At 42.4% G+C, this 24,847-nt stretch overlaps 1 protein-coding gene across 1 annotated transcript; it reads right to left on the bottom strand.

Annotated features, from left to right (window-relative positions):
* Positions 1-968: 968 nt before the first annotated feature.
* Positions 969-23,483, bottom strand: LOC143934280 (nicotinamide N-methyltransferase-like). The gene is made up of 3 exons (XM_077457743.1): positions 23,333-23,483; positions 3,437-3,644; positions 969-1,389 (listed from the first exon to the last, which is right to left on the bottom strand). The coding sequence occupies exons 1-3, from the start codon at positions 23,481-23,483 to the stop codon at positions 969-971; spliced, it is 780 nt and encodes a 259-aa protein (XP_077313869.1).
* Positions 23,484-24,847: the final 1,364 nt, after the last annotated feature.

Below are 24,847 nucleotides of genomic sequence, written 5' to 3'. Positions count from 1 at the left end.
ACAGCTGCTTAGTCTTATCTTATGTTTTGATTTCATCTCTATTTTATAATGGTAATTTTATATGTTTATTTATCTATCTATCTATCTATCTATATATATATATATATATATATATATATATATATATATATATATATATATATATATATATTTTTATGTGTGAGACATCGACATATGATATCAAATAGTTCAACACATCTACCTGCTGCTGGCACTGTAGGACTGAGGTGGCGCTGAGTGGGTGACCCATAGGCCATAGTTATACCTCATTTATCTATATATTCAGAGGACTGCCTCAACATTTGAGGTGCTCTACCAGTACATAGGTGACTTGTTGAAATACAATTCTGGGGTTTGTTAGCCTGTTCAGGTGAGATTCAGGTGCAAAATCGGTCACACTCACATGTTATGCAATTTGGGTGCGATTAAAAACGCATCCAATTTGCATATATGTAAACCCAGCCTAACGGCCCATTCATACCATTGTTTTTTTATATGCACTACAACCTTTTTTTTATGCACCACAACCTACAACAGCTCATGAAAACTAGTTGCCATTATAATCTATGAAGCTGTTCACATCAATGTGTTGTGTAAGAGGGCAGTGCATTTTGTTTTCCACAAATCCTGCTTCCTGTATCATTTTTGAGTTTTTGGTAAAATGTGTTTTGCCTTATAGTCAAAGCAACACATGGTGATGCATAGAAAATTCACTTTTTTTTTTAATTACTGCATTTTTGAAATCACATGGTGCATTTTTTTGAAATCACATGGTGCATTTTTTGAAATCACATGGTACATTTCCCAGGAAGAAATTCATGGAAAACGCACACAAAGCTCCCACCTACATTTTTCCTTGTATTACATTTTAACATTACACATTAAAATTGCACTAAAAACATGCTAAGTTATTTCATGGAATTCATGTGCACTTTCTAACAATATGGTGTGAATGAGGCCTAAATCTTCTATTCTTTATAAGCTGTACAGAACATAACTGAATCAAAATCCATCAGATCGCTCTCAGCCTTTCTTTGGGAAACCTCCAAATGGGTGATAACAAACCCCTCATTACTGAGCATACTTCTAAAGTCACTTTCATTATACTTAAAAAAATGGAACTTCTCTCCCCCAACCATATAGAATGTGCAATTTAAAGCTCCATAATGCATAATGCGCCCGCCTGGTTTGAGAAGCTTTGAGAATTTCCTGAAGTTTCTCACAAATTCTTTAAGGTCTTTGCTGATGGCTTCCAGAATATTCCAGAACACAAGGCAGTCGGCTTGTGGTAGCCCAATTGAGCCTGTGAGATTTTCCTGATTGAGATCGAATTTTACAACATGTTTAATTGCCGCCCTGAGTCTGATTTCCTTCTCCTCACTTTGGTCACTGGAAGGAAGAAGCAAATTCCCTGTCACATAAAGCATTTAACTGATATTCTGCAGAGGTATTGAGTATATTGGGTTTGAGCTGTTGAATACCGTTAACATTTCTGAACTGAAGAGACTTTCAGATATCAGTGGAAGAGGAGTGTTGACTCCAACCATTTTCCATAGAGATTAAGCACTTACAGCTAACTACTAACCACCAATTCCCTCTACCTCTTTTACTGGGGATCATATACTGCATACCCAAAAAAAAAGGTTCTTATAGCAGTATTACATTTGATTTTAGTGGAGTAATAATGCATTATTAACCCCTTCACACCAACCGTACGCAAATATGTGGCCCCACTGGACTGGGCTTTTTTCCACAGGACCGCATATTTGCGTATCTCCCTTGATGCTTGAGGCGCATCGCAAGGCGTGCTCCCAGCACAGAGACTGGGGTCCTGTTCTAATTATCGGGACCCAGAACAGACAATTCTATGTCACCTGATCACTGTGATAGCCTCTAATTAAACACTGATGTGTTTAGTCACTGTGAAGCCCGTCCCTATGTTTTTCTGTATACATTGTATACATTGTATCATTCTCTGTCCTTGCAGAGATAGAAAAAAAAAGTGTTAAGAAAATAAAAAAATGTAAATATAATAAAAAACATGAATACCTGAATCAAGGTTTGATCTACAGTAGGTCAATGGCAGGGTTATTAATTTTTGGACAGGATTTTTTTTAAATTAGTATCAGTGTCAGTTAGTGTTAGGCCGCGTACACACGGGCGGATTGTCTGGCCAACTAAGTTCGTCAGACAATCCGACAGACAGTCCGTCCTACTTTTGAATGAACGGACTTGACCACACACGATGAACAGACAGTCCGCTGAAAGCTTGCGCGATGACAGCACGTACGACGGGACTAGAAATACGACGTCCAATAGACTGCAATGCAACCTTCGGCCGTGTAAATCCTTTCTGAGCATGCGCCATACTTAGTCCGTCCAACTTGCCTACTCACGAGCGGACTGTCCGCTGAAACCAAGTTTGGACGGACTGTATTACGGAAATTCCGAAAGACTTAGTCCGCCAGACTGTCCGCTGAAAAAGTCAGCTGAAGCCCTCACACGAGCGGATTGTCCGCTGAAACTAAGTTGGACAGACAGTCCGCCCGTGTGTACGCGGCCTTAGTGTGATTTAGGTAGGATTTAAAAAAATTCAAAATGCACGCTATTGTTTCTGGGCTGTACTCTGGATCGTCAGGAGCAGGAGAATTTATTTTGGGTAGTTCATGGGTGGCAAGTTATGGTAGTAGCAAGACATATACAGTTACATTTAAAAATTAGTTTTTTTTTACTATTTTGGGCTAGTTTTCCTTTGATAATAATAATAATAAAAAAAACAGCAGGAAATATCCATTAACATTTACCACTATATGAAAGCCCAATTTGTCCTGAAAAAAACAAGGTTTAATCCACCTGGATGCACAAAGTATTGATGATACGTACAGTTTTACTAACTTTACTAACAGTTTTACTAACTTTAACTGTCAAAACTGCAAAATAGGGCTTAGACATCTACATTTGTTTTACCATAGGCACGAAGGGATTAATATAATTGTTTCCATCGTAATATTATCACCTGATTTACAAATCTCCTCAGGAGTTGAAAAGACTAATTAAAAATACAATAATTAAATAATTATTAATATTATTAATAATTAAATACAAAAATTAAAGTGGAAGTAAACTCCCCTATCGTTTTTAGCCAAGGAAGCTGCCATCTTTGCCTCTGTTTAATCCTGAACTGCCATGGTGCTGCACATGTAATTCGTTATGACACCAACCATTGGATGATTTGATAGTTTGGCTGAGAGCACAGCCAATGTGCAGTTAGCATTCCCGGCATGCCTTTTTTTTTTAACTGTTTAAATCGATGGGTTTACTTCCACTTTAAATTACAAATGTTTTAAAAAGTATGTCTGGTCCTCCTGCCAATGCTACTAGTTCATCACACCAGGTATTCAGTCTGACTAGGACAAAAAACTGGCAGATACTTCACCTCTTTCCTGCCAATTCTGTAGCAAGTGTAGTCGTGTGTGACCAATCAAATGCTCCGGTTCGGCTGTCTGTCCATTTTTTCACTTCTAGAATACAGTGCTCAGTAGGCTTGAGAAGGATGATATCTCTGAAATGTTCCTGCGCTGCATAGAGATGTTGTATTTGGGGACCAATACTGAAGTCAATCAACACATCTCCCCTAAAGTCACCTGCGGTAAAAGATTCAAAACAACCTTCAAGGAGAGCTGTGGAATAGTCTCTATGCAATGCATTTGAATTCAGGATAGTTAAAGCACAGCTGTGTTACATCTAAATATCAATATAGGCCATTCAAGAAGAGAGCATATTTTTTATAGGTCAATTAATTAAAAACTGATATTTTGGTTATTGATAGGTGCCGGAGAGTTAAATCAGTTTCTTCTATCTCTATGCTGAGGTCCTGGCTCTGCACACCTGCTGTGTCCATCACAATGGGCTTTCACCATCCCTTACAGCATGATTTGTTTTATATTATAGAGAATGTAGAGAGATGGGTGGGGGCAGCCAAAACTTCCAGGAGTACATAACCAGAGAGAATTATGGCAGGAAGATCCCATTGTAGGAATATTCCACACAAATAGCCTGGAACTAGACAACCAGGACTCCCTATAGCGGAGGTGATTGATCTTTTTGTAAGGGTAGGGAGAGTCACCCTTTAAGTTTAAACTCGTCTTATTACATTTAGCTGCTTGAACAGATATTTACTGACGTTTAGTGAAACACCATGCTTTGCAAGTCACTTCTGAAGTCTGCAAGAAACAGGATGCATTTGTGGTCAGAGCTAGCTGTTAGAATTTATAGTAAGTAGGAAATATTCATAAGGTGAAATGACGCTATGTGGTTTAATTATAGATGATTTCTTAAGGTCATTTATATAAATATATGTCTGTATGTCTGGAGACCTTTGATCAGAATTCCCCTAAAAAAGTCCGCTAACTGTATGACGCACTAGAATGTCAACGCCATTTGATTGGTGAATGTTTTGTCTAATCCTCATTGTTTGATAATACAATGTTTTGAATCATAAAAAGACTGGTAAAGAGGAAATTAAAGTTTGTGTATTCAGAATCAAACCAGTGTGTGTGTCTGGTGCTTTTTGAATAACCACCCCAATCGATTGAAGAGAGTTTTTCCAGTGAAAGTCGAGCCCGGGCAAGGAAGACCACAGGGGCGCTCCTTACAGATGGTACCAGAAGTGGGGTGCAGTCATTGAACAGGTGAGCTTTCTTTAAAATTACTTTTTATAAGTCTTTTTGAGAAACTTGCCTGTTTTAATGCTGTACCTAGAACACTTTATGTACTTGATTGTGGTTTTCAAAACAGTGATATAATCTGTCTCTGTCTTTGAAAAAAGGAAGCTCGCTAAGTTAAGGAGTTATAAGAGTTGAGACCCTCGCTAGGTTGGCCGGGGTCAGGAATAAGATAAAAAAATCCTCGCTAGGATGGCCGGGATAAAGCATAAGAATATAGACAAATAATTGAAAATTTAAGTTTTCAATTACAAAGGACTGGTCACTGGAAACCTCTAAAATGAATGTCAGGACATTTTCCTGGGTATTTGTTGGCAGGATGCTGCCCTGAGTGTTTAACAGGCTTATTATTTGTATACAAATAATCTCAAACCTATTTGGTTGCTAATGTTGATGATGGTTAATATCACAAGGTGGGAAAAGGGTGTTATGTTCCATGAAGGTGCACCACGGATACAAACATTAAGGTTTAATATATATAATAATTTTGTGTTTCAAGAAGGTTTAACTGTTAAAGGTGTCAGGAGTATTATTGAATTCAGAACAAGTGAACAATTTATAGTCTGTCCAAAATCATTAAGAGTGTGTTCTGCAACTGATGATTATAAATAGAAGTCATATTATAAGTTAAAGTATAAGAATTGAACATGGGAAATCAGCTGGGAAAGGGAGGTCCAGGAGGTAAGCTGGAACAGCCGACCCCATTTGATTTCATGTTGGGAAATTATGGAAAACATTGTACTGAACCCTTTTGGGCAAACATACTATCCAGAGCTCATATTCTTCAAGTTTAAGGTTTAACTACTGATGGCCCTTGTTGCCAAGAGGATTGGGAGGAGGTTACTAAATTTTGTGAGCAACACAAACAGTACAGTTATCCACCATTTCCCCATAATAATGATTACGTGATTGAATGTTATAAAGCATGGTCTAAAACATTGAAGGAATATAGAAAACGGTTCCCTCATCCCCTAGATGCATGCCCCCTGTCCCTTACGTAATGACGCCCATTTTATCACTGAGAACTATACCGAGGGCTGCTCTATGGGAATAAATGGGAGAGATGTTACAGAAATACATACATACATAGTTCTAGAAGTCGTTCTCGCTCTCCTATCCGGTCAGAGAGCGAGGAAGAAGAAATAGAGGAGTCACAAGATGATGACCTCTCTTTAAAAATGAGTCACCTTAAAATGCCTCTCCAAAAGTCTGTAAATGAAACAGAATTAGTGTCAGATGTAACAGCCCTTAAATTTCCCCTTATTACTATGGGGACTACCCAAGTACAAATTCCCTTGCCCCTAGGCACGGTCAAGGAAGATTGGACTGGCTTTTGGAACAAATTCCTAGCCGCCTGGAGAAAAGCATATAAACCAGAAATGCCCATAAATGGTTTGCTTGCATGTAAACAACAAACAGGGGAAGATTTTTATTCCTTTGTGTCACAGTTATTTAAAATTTACACATCCTGTGAAATTGATAGCCAACTATTGTTTGTCAGTACAGCCATGAATAATGGAGACCCTAAAGTCACACAAATTATAAAATTTGTTAATTCTGATTGGGCTACACAGAGTCCTAAATATTTTATGGAGGACATTAAAAAACAAGCATCCTCCGGGGTTTTTCATACAAAAGGGGGATTATTCACACAAACCACACTTGAAATCTCCCCTGGTATTTCTGCCATGTTTCCTGCTCTCAATGACTGACCACGAGGGTCATATCCTCAGCCCTATGACAATCAAGGGTGTTTTAACTGTGGGGATCCTTCCCACTGGAAATCTGATTGTCCTCAAAGGAAGGGCTATAGACCACGGTGAGGTGTCCAAGGAGAGCTGATTTCAGAGGCAGATATCAGGGAAGGAGTCAACAACACCAACAGGGATATCCGCAAGAACGGAAACCTCCTCACATACAAAGTGAAAGTAGAACTCCCGGTCATTCTCCAAATCAACCTAATGACAAACACCCCGTAGAACCACTTCAGGTGTCAGACTTGCAGGATAGACCCTTAATAAAGCAAAAAATAAAAAAAATAGAAGAACATAGATAGCGGGACTTTTCCATGAAGCACACGGGAGCAATGAAACAGATTAGATAAAAATAGTTTTTAATTATTCGAATTGTTTATGAAATATTTGTATCAATTGTTTCCATACATTTTACTATATATTAATATTTTTATATTTTTTGCACATATACAATTCTTAAAAATTATTATTCCACATTGATTACAATTTCCAACAAGAAGTTGATACTTCTATTACAAGATACAAACAGTAATTGAGACATGATTTAATAGAATAAAATTTATGACTCTACAGATGTCACAGAGGGGCCATAAAAAAAAAAAAAAATGAAAAAAAATAAAAATAAAAAAAACAAATAGCGAAGAACAAATAAAGAAGGAACGGGGATCATTCGTATATACATGCGGTTGTTGTTAGCTCTACGCGTTTCAAGGCCTTATAGCCTATCATCAGGAGCAAAACCGTGGTAGGGATCTATAGAAAAAAAAAAGGATATTAAAAGGGAAATGAATAATGTTTTACTATAACACTATTTTTAGCATTTTTGCTTTTTGTTTTTTCACTTAGCTCTTCAATATAGGGGTTTTTCCACCCATCATATCGTTAGTACACATCTCCATTCACATGAGGTGTTGTCCGGTTTGGGTTGCCGCCTGCTGCACTACGTCCCCTCAGCTCCCGGACGGGGCATTGTTTGGTTGGTCTGGGGATCTCACTGTCTGTGCCACCACTGCAAGGACCCTCATGTAAGTAACAGGGCTAACTAAGTTCAGGGGTATTTTCCCCTGCCCTTGGTTGGCCCTTTTTAATAATTTGTTATAGTAAAACATTATTCATTTCCCTTTTAATATCCTTTTTTTTTTCTATAGATCCCTACCACGGTTTTGCTCCTGATGATAGGCTATAAGGCCTTGAAACGCGTAGAGCTAACAACAACCGCGTGTATATACGTATGAATTCCTCTGATCCCCGTTCCTTCTTTATTTGTTCTTCGCTATTTGGTTTTTTTTTTTGTCATTTTTTTTTTTTTTTTATGGCCCCTCTGTGACATCTGTAGAGTCATAAATTTTATTCTATTAAATCATGTCTCAATTACTGTTTGTATCTTGTAATAGAAGTATCAACTTCTTGTTGGAAATTGTAATCAATGTGGAATAATAATTTTTAAGAATTGTATATGTGCAAAAAATATAAAAATATTAATATATAGTAAAATGTATGGAAACAATTGATACAAATATTTCATAAACAATTCGAATAATTAAAAACTATTTTTATCTAATCTGTTTCATTGCTCCCGTGTGCTTCATGGAAAAGTCCCGCTATCTATGTTCTTCTATTTTTTTTATATATTGAACCGGGATGGAGGAGGGGTGAACGGCCCCTGTATACCTCATTTAAAGTCCCAACCAACCCTTTTTTTTTTTTTTCTTTCTTTGCCTTTATAATAAAAATAAGGGATGGAGGCACACGGATTGCACTAATAATAATTATCAAACGCTTTTTTCTTATAGCTGTCTTTATGAAATTTCTTTATTTTTTCCAATAATGTAAATTGGATTTTTGATTTTTCTTTCCCCCTTTTTTTCTTTTTTTTCTTAATTATTTTAAGCCCCCTTTCTTTAGTTTTGCTTGCATGTGTGCAGTGTTGGTTCTGGCTGTATCTCTCGCTGGACCTTGCCTCGTGTGTTCCGTTCGGGAGCTGCGACGCGCACTGTGGATCCTCCCCCCGCCCTATTCTGACGCTGGGCGGGTGGGGGGTTTCCTCACTGCGCGTCGACGTCACGCATGCCACACCGGCTGTTTGGCTTCTTGACGCCACATGACCGGCAGTGTGTTTACTACCTTCTGACCCACCGGGGAATGGTTTGTTCCATCCCCCAAGTGGTCTGACGCGTGACGTTGGGGGCGTGGTTGCGGTGGCGGCGGTGCTTATATGGGCCCCTTCCTCATTCGCACCAAACACTTAGCACTGATCACATCGGCCATATCAGTCACCATAGATGCACAGAGGCACTCTGCCCTCAATTGCGGTTATTCTGGTAATTGTTTTTTATTTTTTACCTTCACTTCCTATACTGATCACCTTCCCCCTTCCTCTGTTGTTTTCTCAACCCTGCCCAATTTTTCACTCTTTTATTTTACTATTTTTAGCATTTTTGCTTTTTGTTTTTTCACTTAGCTCTTCAATATAGGGGTTTTTCCACCCATCATATCGTTAGTACACATCTCCATTCACATGAGGTGTTGTCCGGTTTGGGTTGCCGCCTGCTGCACTACGTCCCCTCAGCTCCCGGACGGGGCATTGTTTGGTTGGTCTGGGGATCTCACTGTCTGTGCCACCACTGCAAGGACCCTCATGTAAGTAACAGGGCTAACTAAGTTCAGGGGTATTTTCCCCTGCCCTTGGTTGGCCCTTTTTAATAATTTGTTATAGTAAAACATTATTCATTTCCCTTTTAATATCCTTTTTTTTTCTATAGATCCCTACCACGGTTTTGCTCCTGATGATAGGCTATAAGGCCTTGAAACGCGTAGAGCTAACAACAACCGCGTGTATATACGTATGAATTCCTCTGATCCCCGTTCCTTCTTTATTTGTTCTTCGCTATTTGTTTTTTTTTTTTTTTTTCATTTGTTTTTTTTTTTATGGCCCCTCTGTGACATCTGTAGAGTCATACATTTTATTCTATTAAATCATGTCTCAATTACTGTTTGTATCTTGTAATAGAAGTATCAACTTCTTGTTGGAAATTGTAATCAATGTGGAATAATAATTTTTAAGAATTGTATATGTGCAAAAAATATAAAAATATTAATATATAGTAAAATGTATGGAAACAATTGATACAAATATTTCATAAACAATTCGAATAATTAAAAACTATTTTTATCTAATCTGTTTCATTGCTCCCGTGTGCTTCATGGAAAAGTCCCGCTATCTATGTTCTTCTATTTTTTTTATATATTGAACCGGGATGGAGGAGGGGTGAACGGCCCCTGTATACCTCATTTAAAGTCCCAACCAACCCTTTTTTTTTTTTTTTTTTTTCTTTCTTTGTCTTTATAATAAAAATAAGGGATGGAGGCACACGGATTGCACTAATAATAATTATCAAACGCTTTTTTCTTATAGCTGTCTTTATGAAATTTCTTTATTTTTTCCAATAATGTAAATTGGATTTTTGATTTTTCTTTCCCCTTTTTTTTCTTTTTTTTCTTAATTATTTTAAGCCCCCTTTCTTTAGTTTTGCTTGCATGTGTGCAGTGTTGGTTCTGGCTGTATCTCTCGCTGGACCTTGCCTCGTGTGTTCCGTTCGGGAGCTGCGACGCGCACTGTGGATCCTCCCCCCACCCTATTCTGACGCTGGGCGGGTGGGGGGTTTCCTCACTGCGCGTCGACGTCACGCATGCCACACCGGCTGTTTGGCTTCTTGACGCCACATGACCGGCAGTGTGTTTACTACCTTCTGACCCACCGGGGAATGGTTTGTTCCATCCCCCAAGTGGTCTGACGCGTGACGTTGGGGGCGTGGTTGCGGTGGCGGCGGTGCTTATATGGGCCCCTTCCTCATTCGCACCAAACACTTAGCACTGATCACATCGGCCATATCAGTCACCATAGATGCACAGAGGCACTCTGCCCTCAATTGCGGTTATTCTGGTAATTGTTTTTTATTTTTTACCTTCACTTCCTATACTGATCACCTTCCCCCTTCCTCTGTTGTTTTCTCAACCCTGCCCAATTTTTCACTCTTTTATTTTACTATTTTTAGCATTTTTGCTTTTTGTTTTTTCACTTAGCTCTTCAATATAGGGGTTTTTCCACCCATCATATCGTTAGTACACATCTCCATTCACATGAGGTGTTGTCCGGTTTGGGTTGCCGCCTGCTGCACTACGTCCCCTCAGCTCCCGGACGGGGCATTGTTTGGTTGGTCTGGGGATCTCACTGTCTGTGCCACCACTGCAAGGACCCTCATGTAAGTAACAGGGCTAACTAAGTTCAGGGGTATTTTCCCCTGCCCTTGGTTGGCCCTTTTTAATAATTTGTTATAGTAAAACATTATTCATTTCCCTTTTAATATCCTTTTTTTTTTCTATAGATCCCTACCACGGTTTTGCTCCTGATGATAGGCTATAAGGCCTTGAAACGCGTAGAGCTAACAACAACCGCGTGTATATACGTATGAATTCCTCTGATCCCCGTTCCTTCTTTATTTGTTCTTCGCTATTTTTTTTTTTTTTTTTTTTTCGTTTTTTTGTTTTTTTTATGGCCCCTCTGTGACATCTGTAGAGTCATAAATTTTATTCTATTAAATCATGTCTCAATTACTGTTTGTATCTTGTAATAGAAGTATCAACTTCTTGTTGGAAATTGTAATCAATGTGGAATAATAATTTTTAAGAATTGTATATGTGCAAAAAATATAAAAATATTAATATATAGTAAAATGTATGGAAACAATTGATACAAATATTTCATAAACAATTCGAATAATTAAAAACTATTTTTATCTAATCTGTTTCATTGCTCCCGTGTGCTTCATGGAAAAGTCCCGCTATCTATGTTCTTCTATTTTTTTTATATATTGAACCGGGATGGAGGAGGGGTGAACGGCCCCTGTATACCTCATTTAAAGTCCCAACCAACCCTTTTTTTTTTTTTTTTTCTTTCTTTGTCTTTATACTTAATAAAGCAAAGTTTTGTCATCCTCACTGATTTCCCTTTATGTCTAATGGGACGGGACCTTATGTCCTCATTGAGGATGGCGATAGCCATTAAATTTGACTTACAAGGGGGTATGACAGCTAAAGCAGTTAACTGTGACTTAACTATGCCTAAGCAAAGGGACCTGACATTTTACTTCATGTCCATACCAGCCCCCCCTGGAGACTCACCCAATTTGGGCGAAGTCCAAGACAGATGTAGGACATATCAAATGCACTCCATATGTCCCTACTTTCAAGCCCAGCACCTCTCCCATCTTTCAGAAACAATACACACTACACACTAAAAACTACAGAGTATACAGCCACAAATTGTATTTACAAAGGGGAATCCTTAAACCCATCATTGGTCCCTGGAATACCCCCATAAATCCTGTCAGAAAGGCCAGTGGGGAGTGGAGGATGGTGCAGGACCTGCAGGGATTAAACAAATAGTTTCAGACATTACTGGGATCTTAAAAATTTCTGCCACATCAACCACTGACACGGTACTAGACTTATCCAATGTTTTTTCTTTAGCATTGATGTACATGAGGATTTTCAGGAAATCTTCCCTTTTTACCTGGGGCCCCTGGCCAACAGCTGACCTGGACACGTTGTCTCCCTCAGGGATGTGTGGACAGTCTGGCAGCCTTTTCAATGGTTTTGGAAGTCACCTTGGATGGGTATCACCCCAGGGATCTGTCCTACTACAATATGTAGATGACCTACTGTTGTGTAGCGAGAGCGGGACGCAGTGTGCAGCAGACTTTGAAAAGCCTGATGAATCACCTGTTTCTCAAGGACCACTTGGCGTCTCGGAAAAAGATCCAGTGGTGCAGGGACAAGGTGGAATACCTAGGATGTATTATCTCAGGCGTGACACGACAAGTGTCACCTGAACAAGTCAAAACCCTGACCTGTCTCAGTCCCCCGAAGGATAAGGCAGCGTTCCTTTCCTTCTTCAGCTCTATCATCTACTGTAGGCAATGGATCCCAGACTGTTCTTTTTATGACTCAGTCCTACGCCCTGCCACTGCATTGACTGCCCCAAAACAGGTCACATATACTGAGGAAATGACACAAGCTTTTAACTCTTTGTTTCAGTCCTTGGCCAGTGCCCCAGCACTGGGCTTGCCAGATTACAGAAAATCCTTTGTAGTCAGGGGCCCTGCATTCACTGCGGTTCTAGCGCAAATGCACGGTACTCACTACCGCCCCGTGGCCTACCTTTCAAAAAAAAAAAAAAACTACCAATTCAAGTCCAGGGCCTGCCTGCCTGTCTACAAGCTGTGGCTGCTTTGCAATGACTGTAAAGGAGGCATGTAAAATTACTCTTGGCACTGACACAACTCTGTATACCACACACACTGTAGTGCATCTTCTACAAAACATGTCAACTCAACACATGACAGCTCAGAGATCCAGTGCAATCACTCCCACCCATGACTGTTCTAAAGAATTGACTAATACAACTTCACCAAGACTGACTCCCTCCTCAAGAGTTGACTGACACTCTCAACTCTGTATTTTAAGACATTTTTGTTGACGGAAGTTGTTCCAGGCCCTCAGATAGCACGTACAAAACAGGGTATGCAGTAGTTACTTTGCCTGACCAGTTAAGCACAACAAGCTGAGCTACATGCCTTAACTAGAGCATGTCAGTTATTTCAGGGACAGGAAGTGAACATTTACACATTTACACTGACAGCAAATACGCTTTCAACGTGGCCCATGATTATGGAATGATCTGGATTAATCGGGGGTTTAAAATTGCAGACAACAAACAAATTGCCAACCAAAAATGGGTGGAAAACCCAAAAAGTTAATATTATAAGAGTGAAAGGCAATTCTTTTGACAAAACAGAAACTACTAAAGGTAACAATTTAGCTGACAGAGCAGCCAACAAGATACCTTGTACAAAGAAAAGCACAACCCAAAGACATGGATTGCTGGGTTCATGCAGGTTTGACACGCAATCCGGATGGATTGTGGTCAAACAAGGAGGGAGTCATAGGGATCCCAGAAGATCATTGGATCAGTAGGTTTGGTTTACCTGCTACCATATACTCTGACCAGGGGCCCGCTTTCACAGCAAAACTCACCCAACAGTTAGTGAAAGTTTTGGGGATATGGAAGTTCCACATTCCTTACCATTCACAGAGTGCAGGAGTAGTGGAAAGGATGAACAGGAACATTAAGGACAAGCTAAGGAAGGCCACACAGGGTACTATGAAGAACTGGCTTCATTTCTTGCCAGGGGTACTCTTCCAGATAAGGACCACCCCTCATGCCAGGACAGGTCTCTCTCCCTTTGAAATCCTAATGGGTAGGCCAGCACAAAAGCCCCTAAAATAGGTGAGGAGTCTAACTTATTTTCCTTACAGGAAGAACACGTGAAACATTTGGTAAGTAGCCTTACTGAAAACTATGATAAGTTTGCTGACACTTTCCCTCCTATTTCCACAGAACCCCTTCATACCAGGAGACAAAGTGTTGATCAAACAACTTGCAGTCCGCAAGCAACCAGGTCCTGTCTTCCAAGGTCCATTTGAAGTCCTCAAGGTCTCCAGGACAGCAATTCTGACCGAGAAAAGTCCTCAAGGTCTCCAGAACAGCAATTCTGACCGAGCAAAGCCCGCAATGGATCCACGCATCAAGGATAAAGAAAGTGCCACAGCAGCAAGAACCAGAGATGGTTCCAGAACCAGAGATGGACCCAAAGCCAGGACCAAATGGATCCGAAGAGACACTGACCCAACCACTCCCTGCCACCCCCCCTCCTCCATTCGGATCTGAAGAGACTCTGATCCCATCACTCCCTGCCCCTCTCCCCTCCAGCCCCTTTGTCCCACAGCCAAGCTGCCTTCCTTCTAGGGTCCCCCAAGCCCCAATTCACAAAGCCCAGAAGGTGCAATGTTAAAATTATTCTTATTTTGTCAATTGCATTAACCATGAAGGTATTCTTATTAACTGTTTTTGGGTGCTGGCTTACATCTTCATGCGGAATGAGTAGGAATAACAGTATAGGGGTCAGGGGTAGAGCAACATTTACAGAAATGATTTATAATTATTCCTGCTGTATATAGACAGGAGATATAATGTCAAAAGCACAAATTGCAGCAACAACTGAGTATCACATTCAGAGAAGGGATGGGACATGTAATATAGCAGCAATCATATTGTTAGCAACATATAAAGGGACACAATGATGAAAGGGCGAAATTGCAGGACCGAATGAGACGTCTGGGAGACTCCTGGAATCCATTCTCTGGAATGGGAGGTTGGTTTGGTTCGTTCTGGGATAGTATCATGAATTTCTTTAAGAAAGTAGGAATGATCCTCATCATCATACTTATCCTGGGAATTGCAATTTATGCCACCATTAAGATTGTATTTTGTCTAAATGGGTAGAATTACCAAAATCAAACCTTCCACTTCAGACCCAGACAGGCAGACAGACATAGGTGGTTCTGAGAATGATCAAGAAAGGACTTCGTCCTTCATGATCAGAGGAGGGATTGTAAGGGTAGGGAGAGTCACCCTTTAAGTTTAAACTCGTCTTATTACATTTAGCTGCTTGAACAGATATTTACTGAAGTTTAGTGAAACACCATGCTTTGCAAGTCACTTCTGAAGTCTGCAAGAAACAGGATGCATTTGTGGTCAGAGCTAGCTGTTAGAATTTATAGTAAGTAGGAAATATTCATAAGGTGAAATGACGCTATGTGGTTTAATTATAGATGATTTCTTAAGGTCATTTATATAAATATATGTCTGTATGTCTGGAGACCTTTGATCAGAATTCCCCTAAAAAAGTCCGCTAACTGTATGACGCACTAGAATGTCAACGCCATTTGATTGGTGAATGTTTTGTCTAATCCTCATTGGTTAATAATACAATGTTTTGAATCATAAAAAGACTGGTAAAGAGGAAATTAAAGTGTGTGTATTCAGAATCAAACCAGTGTGTGTGTCTGGTCCTTTTTGAATAACCACCCCGATCGATTGAAGAGAGTTTTTCCAGTGAAAGTCCAGCCCGGGCAAGGAAGACCACAGGGGCGCTCCTTACACTTTTAACACATTTGGGTGTATGATCTCTTGCTAATGTTCATCCTCCCTATGTATAGTATATTCTTATACTTCAAGCAAGTTAAAGTAAAGTAAAATCCACTTTTTGATTTATACCTAAAGACCTATAAGACTTAGGTATATGTACAGTAAATATCATCTAAGTTTAAGAAACTAAATAAGGGGTTGGGACTTTGAATGAAGCATGCACTTTAAAAAAAAAATGATTCGTTACAAGTTTATTCCATATACTAATGAATAATAAAAGCAAGACGCATAGCACGCATTTCATGGTTGCGAGCTATGGATGCTATACCTATGCATCTTCTACTGATAGTAAATAGTGATGGACGAACTTCCGACGGGACGTTTCGCGAACGCGGACCGCGAGCGCGACCGATAGTTCACGAACCGGAACGTTCGCGGCGGGCCCCATTGACTTCAATGGGAGGCGAACTTTGCAAACCTACAGGTCAAATTTGCAGCCACAAAATAATTAATAGCTGTGCAAACATAGTCCCACCACATGGCCAATGACATAACACATGTATGAGGTGAATCTGGGATCGACAACTACAAGCATTCTTTTTTTATATGGGAAATTGTTGTGACAATTCAGGACTGTGGAGCGCACAAAGGCAATGGAGGAGAGGGAAGGTCAGGGACCAGGGTAGGCAAAGAAGAGGGTGCAGGAGATGATCACCAGCAGCATAACATACAGCAATGACACCTGCACCGTGATAGAGTCATCTGACACCAGCACCGTGATAGAGAGCACTGACATCAGCAGCGTGACATACAGCAATGACACCTGCACCGTGATAGAGTGATCTGACAACAGCACCATGATAGAGAGCACTGACATCAGCAGCGTGACATAAAGCACTAACACCAGCACCGTGATATACAGCACTGACAGCAGCACCGTGATAGAGAGCACTGACATCAGCAGCATGACATACAGCAATGACACCTGCACCGTGATAGAGTCATCTGACACCAGCACCGTGATAGAGAGCACTGACATCAGCAGCGTGACATAAAGCACTAACACCAGCACGTGATATACAGCACTGACAGCAGCACCGTGATAGAGAGTACTGACATCAGCACCGTGATATACAGCACTGACACCTGCACTGTAAGCAGCCCCAGGAGGAAGTCAGCATAGCACAGGGATGGTGGGAGCCCCTCATAATGAGTATAGCACAGGGATGGTGGGAGCCCCTCATAATGAGCATAGCACAGGGATGGTGGGAGCCCCTCATAATATGCACAGCAGAGGTACAGCCCCAGGAGGAAGTCAGCACAGTACAGAGATGGTGGGAGCCCCTCATAATAAGCAACCCCAGGAGGATGTCAGCATAGCACAGGGATGGTGGGAGTCCCTCATAATAAGCAGCCCCAGGAGGATGTCAGCATAGCACAGGGATGGTGGGAGCCCCTCATAATAAGCAGCTCCAGGAGGAAGTCAGCACAGCACAGGGATGGTGGGAGCCCCTCATAATAAGCAGCCCCAGGAGGAAGTCAGCACAGCACAGGGATGGTGGGAGCCCCTCATAATAAGCAGCCCCAGTAGAAATATGACACCGCTCAACCTCTTAAAAGAGGAGGGTACGGGCATATAGTATGGTGTGCTTTTTTTGGACAAGGAAGTGAGCCAAATGAAGAAAGAAGGTCTGTGTGCTCGATTTAAAAAATTGTTTATAGACATATACATGGTCTACTGGTCACATGTGTTGAATTCCTCCGAGATCCATGCCTCATTCATTTTTAGAAATGTGAGGTAGTTAACACTGTCGTGAGCTAGGCGAGTACGCTTATCGGTCACGATCCCCCCTGCTGCGCTGAACGTCCTTTCGGACAGGACACTGGACGAGGGGCAAGCCAACAGTTCGATTGCAAATTGGGCAAGCTCTGGCCAGAGGTCAAGCCTGCCCACCCAGTAGTCCAGGGGTTCATCACTCCTCAGAGCGTCCACATCGGTCGTTAACCCGATGTAGTCAGACACCTGACGGTCTAGGCGTTCCCTGATGCTGGATCCGGATGACACCTGTCGATGGGTCGGCTGAAAGAATGACCTCATATCCGAAGTCACCAACACATCTTCAAACCGGCCTCTTCTTGCAGGCGCTGTTGGATTGGTACCCGCAACTCCTTCTCTGGAAGTGGGAATTGCTCCTCTGCCAGCGCACGCAAAAGCAGAATGCAGCATTTCTCGAAGCAAGGCCTGGAAGTGCTGCATTCTGACAGCCCTCTGTGACGGCGGTAGCATTTCCGCCATTTTGTGTTTGTACTGGGGGTCTAAGTACGTTGCCACCCAGTACTGGTCCTTGACCCTTATGCTTTTTATACGGGGGTCCCTATTAAAACACTGGAGCATGAAGGCCCCCATTTGCACTAAAGTGGAAGGGGTGTGGTGGCCTGGCTCCTGCTCATCATCCAGGATAATGTCGTCCTCTTCATTCTCCTCTCCCCATCCACGCACAACAACAGGGGTCCCAGAAAGGTTTAAAGCATGCTCTTCTTGCTCCTCCTCATCCGCCCCGGCACCATCCTCCTCTGACTCCTCTTCAGACTCCTGTTGTTGACTTGTCTCAGATAGAGTAGCCCCCCCTGGGAATACATCCAGCATTGCGACTTCCTCATCTTCCCGCTCCTGCTCCTCCACAGCTTGATCAATGACACGCCGCAATGCACGCTCCATAAAGAAGGCATAAGGTACCATGTCACTGATGGCGCCATGGCTGCGACTGACCAGTTTGGTGATCTCCTCAAATGGGCGCAGAAGTCTGCATGCGTCGCGCATGAGCAGCCACTGGCACAGTGAAAAAAACCCCAGCTCCCCAGAACCTGTTCTGCCGCAGAGTTCATACAAGTAGACGTTAACTGCACGTTTCTGCTGGAGCAGCCTATCAAGCATATAGAAGGTTGAGTTCCATCGTGTCGGGCAATAGCAAATAAGACGTCTGACCGGCAGATTGTGTCGCCGCTGAATGTCAGCAAGGCGAGCCATGGCCGTGTAAGATCTTCTGAAATGGGCCGAGATTTTACTTGCCTGCCGCAAGATGTCCTGGACCCCAGGGTATTTGACAACGAATCGCTGCACAACCAAGTTTAAGACGTGTGCCATGCATGGCACGTGCGTGATTTTGCCCTGTTACAATTCGCTAAGCAAATTGGCACCGTTGTCACACACCACTTTACCAACTGTCAAATTGAGCGGTGTTAGCCACTGATCTGCCTGTGAACGCAAAGCTGAAAGGAGTGCCGGGCCAGTGTGGCTCTTGGCTTCCAGGCACAACAGATGCAGCACGGCATGGCAACGTCTCACCTGGCATGTCGAATAGGCTCTGGGGAGCTTGGGCGGCGCAGCGGAAGAGACGCTAGCAGCGGAAAAGGAGGAGTCAGCCGAGGAGGAGAGGGAGGAGGATGGAGTAGGAGGAGGAGGAGGAGAAGAAGAGCCAGGCCTGCATGCAATCCGTGGCGGTAAAACCAAATCTACACGGGTGCCACGGGTTACATGCTTGACGGCCGTCAGAAGGTTCACCCAGTGGGCAGTAAAAGTGATATACCTTCCCTGCCCGTGTTTGCTAGACCACGTGTCTGTGGTCGGATGTATCTTGGCACCGACACTGTGTGCCAGAGATACATTCACTTGCCGCTGAACATGGCCATATAGCTCTGGGATGCCCTTCTCTGAGAAATACTTCCTTCCTGGGACCTTCCATTGTGGTGTTCCAATGGCCACAAATTTTCGAAAGGCCTCCGAGTCCACCAGTTTATATGGCAGTAGTTGGCGGGCTATGAGTTCTGACAAGCCAGCCGTCAACCGTTGGGCGAGAGGGTTATCCGGCGTCATCATTTTTTTACACTCGAACATTAGGCCCACGGAAGCCTGCCTTTTTGCAGAAAAACGTGAGCTTGGCGTGATGGAAGGTGGAGTGGAGGACAATTGTGAGGAGAGAGGAGAAGGAGAAGTAGAAGACGAGGCTGGACGGTGAGAGCCTGGAGTGTGGCTTTGTGTGTTCCGTTGCTCCCACTGGGCTCGGTGATGGCTGCTCATGTGCCTTCTTAAGGCGGTCGTCCCTAGGTGAGTGTTGGGCTTACCGCGACTAATGCGTTGACTGCATAGATTGCAGATGGCAACGCTATTGTCAGCAGCGGACACGTTAAAAAAAGCCCACACTGCGGAGCCATGTGCCGGTGTCCTGGGAGCGCCAGATGTGACCGTACATATGTCGATGACTCGCTCCTGATACATTTTCAGTCTGCTTTGTCCTCCTGTGCAAAGTTATTCCTGCTTCTCCCTATCTGCTGGTCCATATCTCCCTCTGAACTCCCCTCCTCTTCCTCTCTTGTGGGCACCCACATGACATCACTAGACACGTCATCATCGACGTCACCTTCCCCACCGCTATAAGTAGAGATCTCGGAGTAGGCAGCAACACCGGGGACCAATCTCCTCCTTGGGATGATCTGGGTACTGTCGTCAGACTGCTGAGTAGCGGTTGTTGCTACCTCCTCTTCCTGATCCAATACCAAGAGTGACTGCGCATCAAAAATGTCTTGATATGGATCGATAAATAATTCCTGTGACTCAAGCGGAAGGTATGTGGTGGTGGTGGTGTTGTTGGTGGTAGTGTCTTTGGGGGTGCACATAGCAGAAAGTGAAGAAGAGGATGCAGATCGAGAGGATGAGGAGGGTGCAGAAGAGTAAGGTTGAGTGAACCACTCAACCAAGTCTGGTGCGTCCTTTAAAGTAATTGAACGCACCTTCTGCAACTTCCCACTTTGGCTCAAGGCTGTTGCTCCTGCCCTACCCCTACCACCCCTGCGGAAGGGCCTGCCTCTCCCGCTGCCTGTCATTTTTTAAATGACCCTGTGACAAAACTCTCAGTCCCTATACTTATGAAGGACTGCTGCAGTATAGGGCTGCGGTCAGCAGTAGTGCACCTCAACCCTATGTATTATGGACCTATACCAGTCCTTACAGAATAGCAGACTGTACCTCACTCAACCCTATGTACTGTAGTACCCTATACCTTACCAGTCCTTATAAGGACCTTTGTGGAACAAGTAGGTTGTGTGTGACTGATTAGCAGACTGTACGTCAGTCCCTATACTGATGAAGGACTGCTGCAGTATAGGGCAGCGATCAGCAGTAGTGCCCCTCAACCATATGTATTGTGGACCTATACCAGTCCTTATAGAATAGCAGACTGTACCTCACTCAACCCTATGTACTGTAGTACCCTATAACTTACCAGTCCTTAAGGACCTTTGTGGAACAAGTAGGTTGTGTGTGACTGATTAGCAGACTGTACGTCAGTCCCTATACTGATAAAGGACTGCTGCAGTATAGGGCTGCGGACAGCAGAAGTGCACCTCAACCCTATGTATTGTCGACCTATACCAGTCCTTACAGAATAGCAGACTCTACCTCACTCAACCCTATGTACTTTAGCACTCTAGACCAAGTTACCAGTCCTTATAAGGACCTTTGTGGAACAAGTAGGTTGTGTGTGACTGATTAGCAGACTGTACGTCAGTCCCTATACTGATAAAGGACTGCTGCAGTATAGGGCTGCGGTCAGCAGTAGTGCACCTTAACCCTATGTATTGTGGACCTATACCAGTCCTTACAGAATAGCAGACTGTACCTCACTCAACCCTATGTACTTTAGCACTCTAGACCAAGTTACCAGTCCTTATAAGGACCTTTGTGGAACAAGTAGGTTGTGTGTGACTGATTAGCAGACTGTACGTCAGTCCCTATACTGATGAAGGACTGCTGCAGTATAGGGCTGCGGTCAGCAGTAGTGCACCTTAACCCTATGTATTGTGGACCTATACCAGTCCTTACAGAATAGCAGACTGTACCTCACTCAACCCTATGTACTTTAGCACTCTAGACCAAGTTACCAGTCCTTATAAGGACCTTTGTGGAACAAGTAGGTTGTGTGTGACTGATTAGCAGACTGTACGTCAGTCCCTATACTGATGAAGGACTGCTGCAGTATAGGGCTGCGGTCAGCAGTAGTGCACCTCAACCCTATGTATTGTGGACCTATACCAGTCCTTATAGAATAGCAGACTGTACCTCACTCAACCCTATGTACTGTAGCACCCTAGACCTTACCAGTCCTTATAAGGACCTTTGTGGAACAAGTAGGTTGTGACTGATTAGCAGACTGCAGCAGAAGGGCAGCAATCAAGTATAATATTCTTTCTATATATGGAAGAAAGAATATTATACGTGTACAAGCCTATTACCATACCACTGATACCAGTCCTGAAAAGAACCTTTGTGGACCTAATATAGTAACAGCTACTGATTATACTGACCCCCCTCCTCACACACAGCTTCCTGCCTGTCCCTATATAAACTGACAAAACAGAGGCTGCTGGAACAATAACTGGTTACTGGAATTGCACTTTTGTGGACCTGATAGTAACAGCTAATGATTAAACTGACTCCCCCTGCAGCACATACCGTCCTGTCCCTTTCTCTAAACTGACAAAAGACACTCAGGCTGCTGCAACAATCACTAGCACCACACTGCCTCAAACCTATATCCTGAACTACACCTAACACCTATACCAGTCCTGAAAAGAACTTTTGTGTACCAAATAGCTAGCGATTTGGGTCACTGCAATCTCTCCCTGCTCCACACAGCAACCTCTCCCTATAGTGACATACGAAAGAATGTAAAATGGCCGCCGGATCGGGTGTATTTATAAGTTAGGGGGAATGTCCAAGTGTCCATGTGCTGTAATGTCTCAATTGGCTGTCCTGTACCCCATGATGGATGTGTCATCATAGGTCAAAGTTCTTTTACACAGTAAACACGGAAGTCCACCGGGCGAACGGCGGCAATAGTCCGCCGATCGGGCGAATCGCGAACAGCCAAAATTTGCTGCGAAACGACCGCCGGGCGAACCGTTCGGCCATCACTAATAGTAAACATCCATATATGTGCAACAATGTGCCTATCCTATGCCAGAATAGATATTTACCTTTTATTATGTCATTATTTGTTTTTTAAGCTACTTACATTGAACTATCATGTGTTATTGTGCCTTGCATTTATGTGTGTGTACATATAAATGTTGACTCTATATGTATATATATGAAATTAATTTTCGGAACTCACAGTGCTGTGCGTCTTGTTTTTATTATTCATTAATATATGGAATAAACTTGTTATGAGTAATTATTTATTTTTAAAGTGCATGCTTCATTCAAAGTCCCAACCCCTTATTTAGTTTTTATCAGAATTAGGGATGGAGGTAACCTTGACATTTTGGTCATAGACCTCATTTAAAGTCCCATAGCCTTTCTTTTATTAATACAGTGTGTACAGTTTAGGAGATATTTAGTTTAGTAGTAGCCGGTGATGACACTGGTGCATGCACATTGCACTCTGAAAGGACAGTGCTGTCCATTCGGAGCTCTGTGCTGAGACCGCGACTCCTGTGCGCATCATCGCGGCTCAGCCATTCAAACGGACAGAGCCCGTGAACCCAGAAAGAAGACTGTGTGAAGATGGAAACCCTGGCAGCAGTGACAGTGTCCCGCTAGAGGGGTTTTTGATTTTCCTAAAGAATGGATCAGCAGAAATTCTACTTTGTCTCTACCTGGTTTATCTAAATATATGATTCTTTCACCCTCTGTTTCAGTCATATCTTCACTTGTACAAGACTGTTCTGCAAATCAATAGTTATGCTTAATTTTTCCTAATATATACTTCATGCACAAAGAATTTATTATCAAAAAGAGCTTTACCTACCTGAAGAAAATGCATTGTGAAATTTCTCCATAGGATACATAAAAGCCTCATAAGTAAAGGGCATTTCTGCTTTACTGGAACAGTACGTGTCTAGCAAATTCCGGGAGTGGAAGCCATGTAAATGGTAGAGTTTATGAGATCTGGGCTCCATCCTGTAATATTGTTATTTTCACTACAGCAATCTTCCAGTGTGTATCCTGTCTTTTGATGTGTGGGATAAATTCAACTTTTTAAATATTAATATGACTTCATTAGAATGTCACCCAATATTAGTACATTGTGACTCAAGTCATCATGCTTTGGTAGCAGAGATTCAGGTGACTGCATTGTGATCGGCCAACAAAGTAAAGCAGCTTTTTTTTTTTGCTAGTTTTGGGGGTAGAAGACGTTTGATCCTCTCAAACAAAATACTACATTACAAATATAGAACAGAAGTTTTTTTCTGTGCCAAAAATGTTTTGTGTGTTTTGCTTATGTAGCCAAGTCCTGGACTACAGAAACAAGGAGAAGGAGACAGTGGGCTCCATTCACAAAGCAGTATCTATCGCTTTAAGAAATGCAGTAAAACAGTTTGGCCTTGGAAGTCCAATAAATGTTTTTTTATATTTTCAATCCTTATGTGTGAACTGGTGATAATTCATCCAAGACATTGCATAACACAGAAGGATTGGAAAAAAAACATTTATTGGACCTCCAAGGTCACATAGACAAACCACAATTGGCTATAAAAACAATGATTTTGTAGATGGTTGGTTCAATGGATAACCATATGCAAAAAACACCAAACTACCCCAAGCACAATCTGGTGGCTGTGTCAGCCTACTTGCCCACAGATGTAGATTTTGGGGAATAATCCTCGGCTGTGGAAAAGTTCACCGCAAAAGTCAGGAATTACTGATGAAATAGGTTGTGATGGCCCTCAGCTGCGGTTGTGGCTGCCGCCCGCAGCAGACATACCAATTGTGGTTTGTCTATGTGACCTTAGAGGTCCAATAAACCTTTTTTATATTTTCAATCATTCTGCGTGAACTGGTGATAATTCATCCATGACATTGTTCAAATCAGATATATCATAGTGTTATTGTAGGCACAGCCTATGTCCTAAGCACATTACAGAAAATTCTGGATGTGTTTTTCATGGCTACTCCCCGCAGGGGTGACCTCCAGCAGCTATGGATGGTCTGCTGTGACAGGGTTTTTCCTAGGTCTGTATACTGTTTAGGGGAAATGCATTGGGCAGAGTTAGTGGTAACATCGCCACGCATGAGCCGATCGAGTGGAGTTGTGGCCGTGTGCTGTGGATGTTTTATGCCATAAGTTTTATTCCATGTTGTAAGTGCAATACTTTTTATTTATAATGAACAGTCATGCAGTTTGCACTGTGATTTCTCCTTCTTGCTTTGCATATTAAATTTAAACTGAGCTGATTGGTTACCAATCAGAGTGGTGTGGAGTCCATTGGGATGGAGCAGAAGCTGCCTGAGGGAACATACCTTAGAGTGTGTTCTGATCCCT

Source organism: Lithobates pipiens, unplaced genomic scaffold (genome assembly GCF_037356315.1).
Source record: "Lithobates pipiens isolate NorthernLeopardFrog02 unplaced genomic scaffold, aLitPip1_a1.2 Scaffold_27, whole genome shotgun sequence".
NCBI classification, from domain to species: Eukaryota; Metazoa; Chordata; class Amphibia; order Anura; family Ranidae; genus Lithobates; species Lithobates pipiens.
This window is presented reverse-complemented; position numbering and strand designations above follow the sequence as displayed.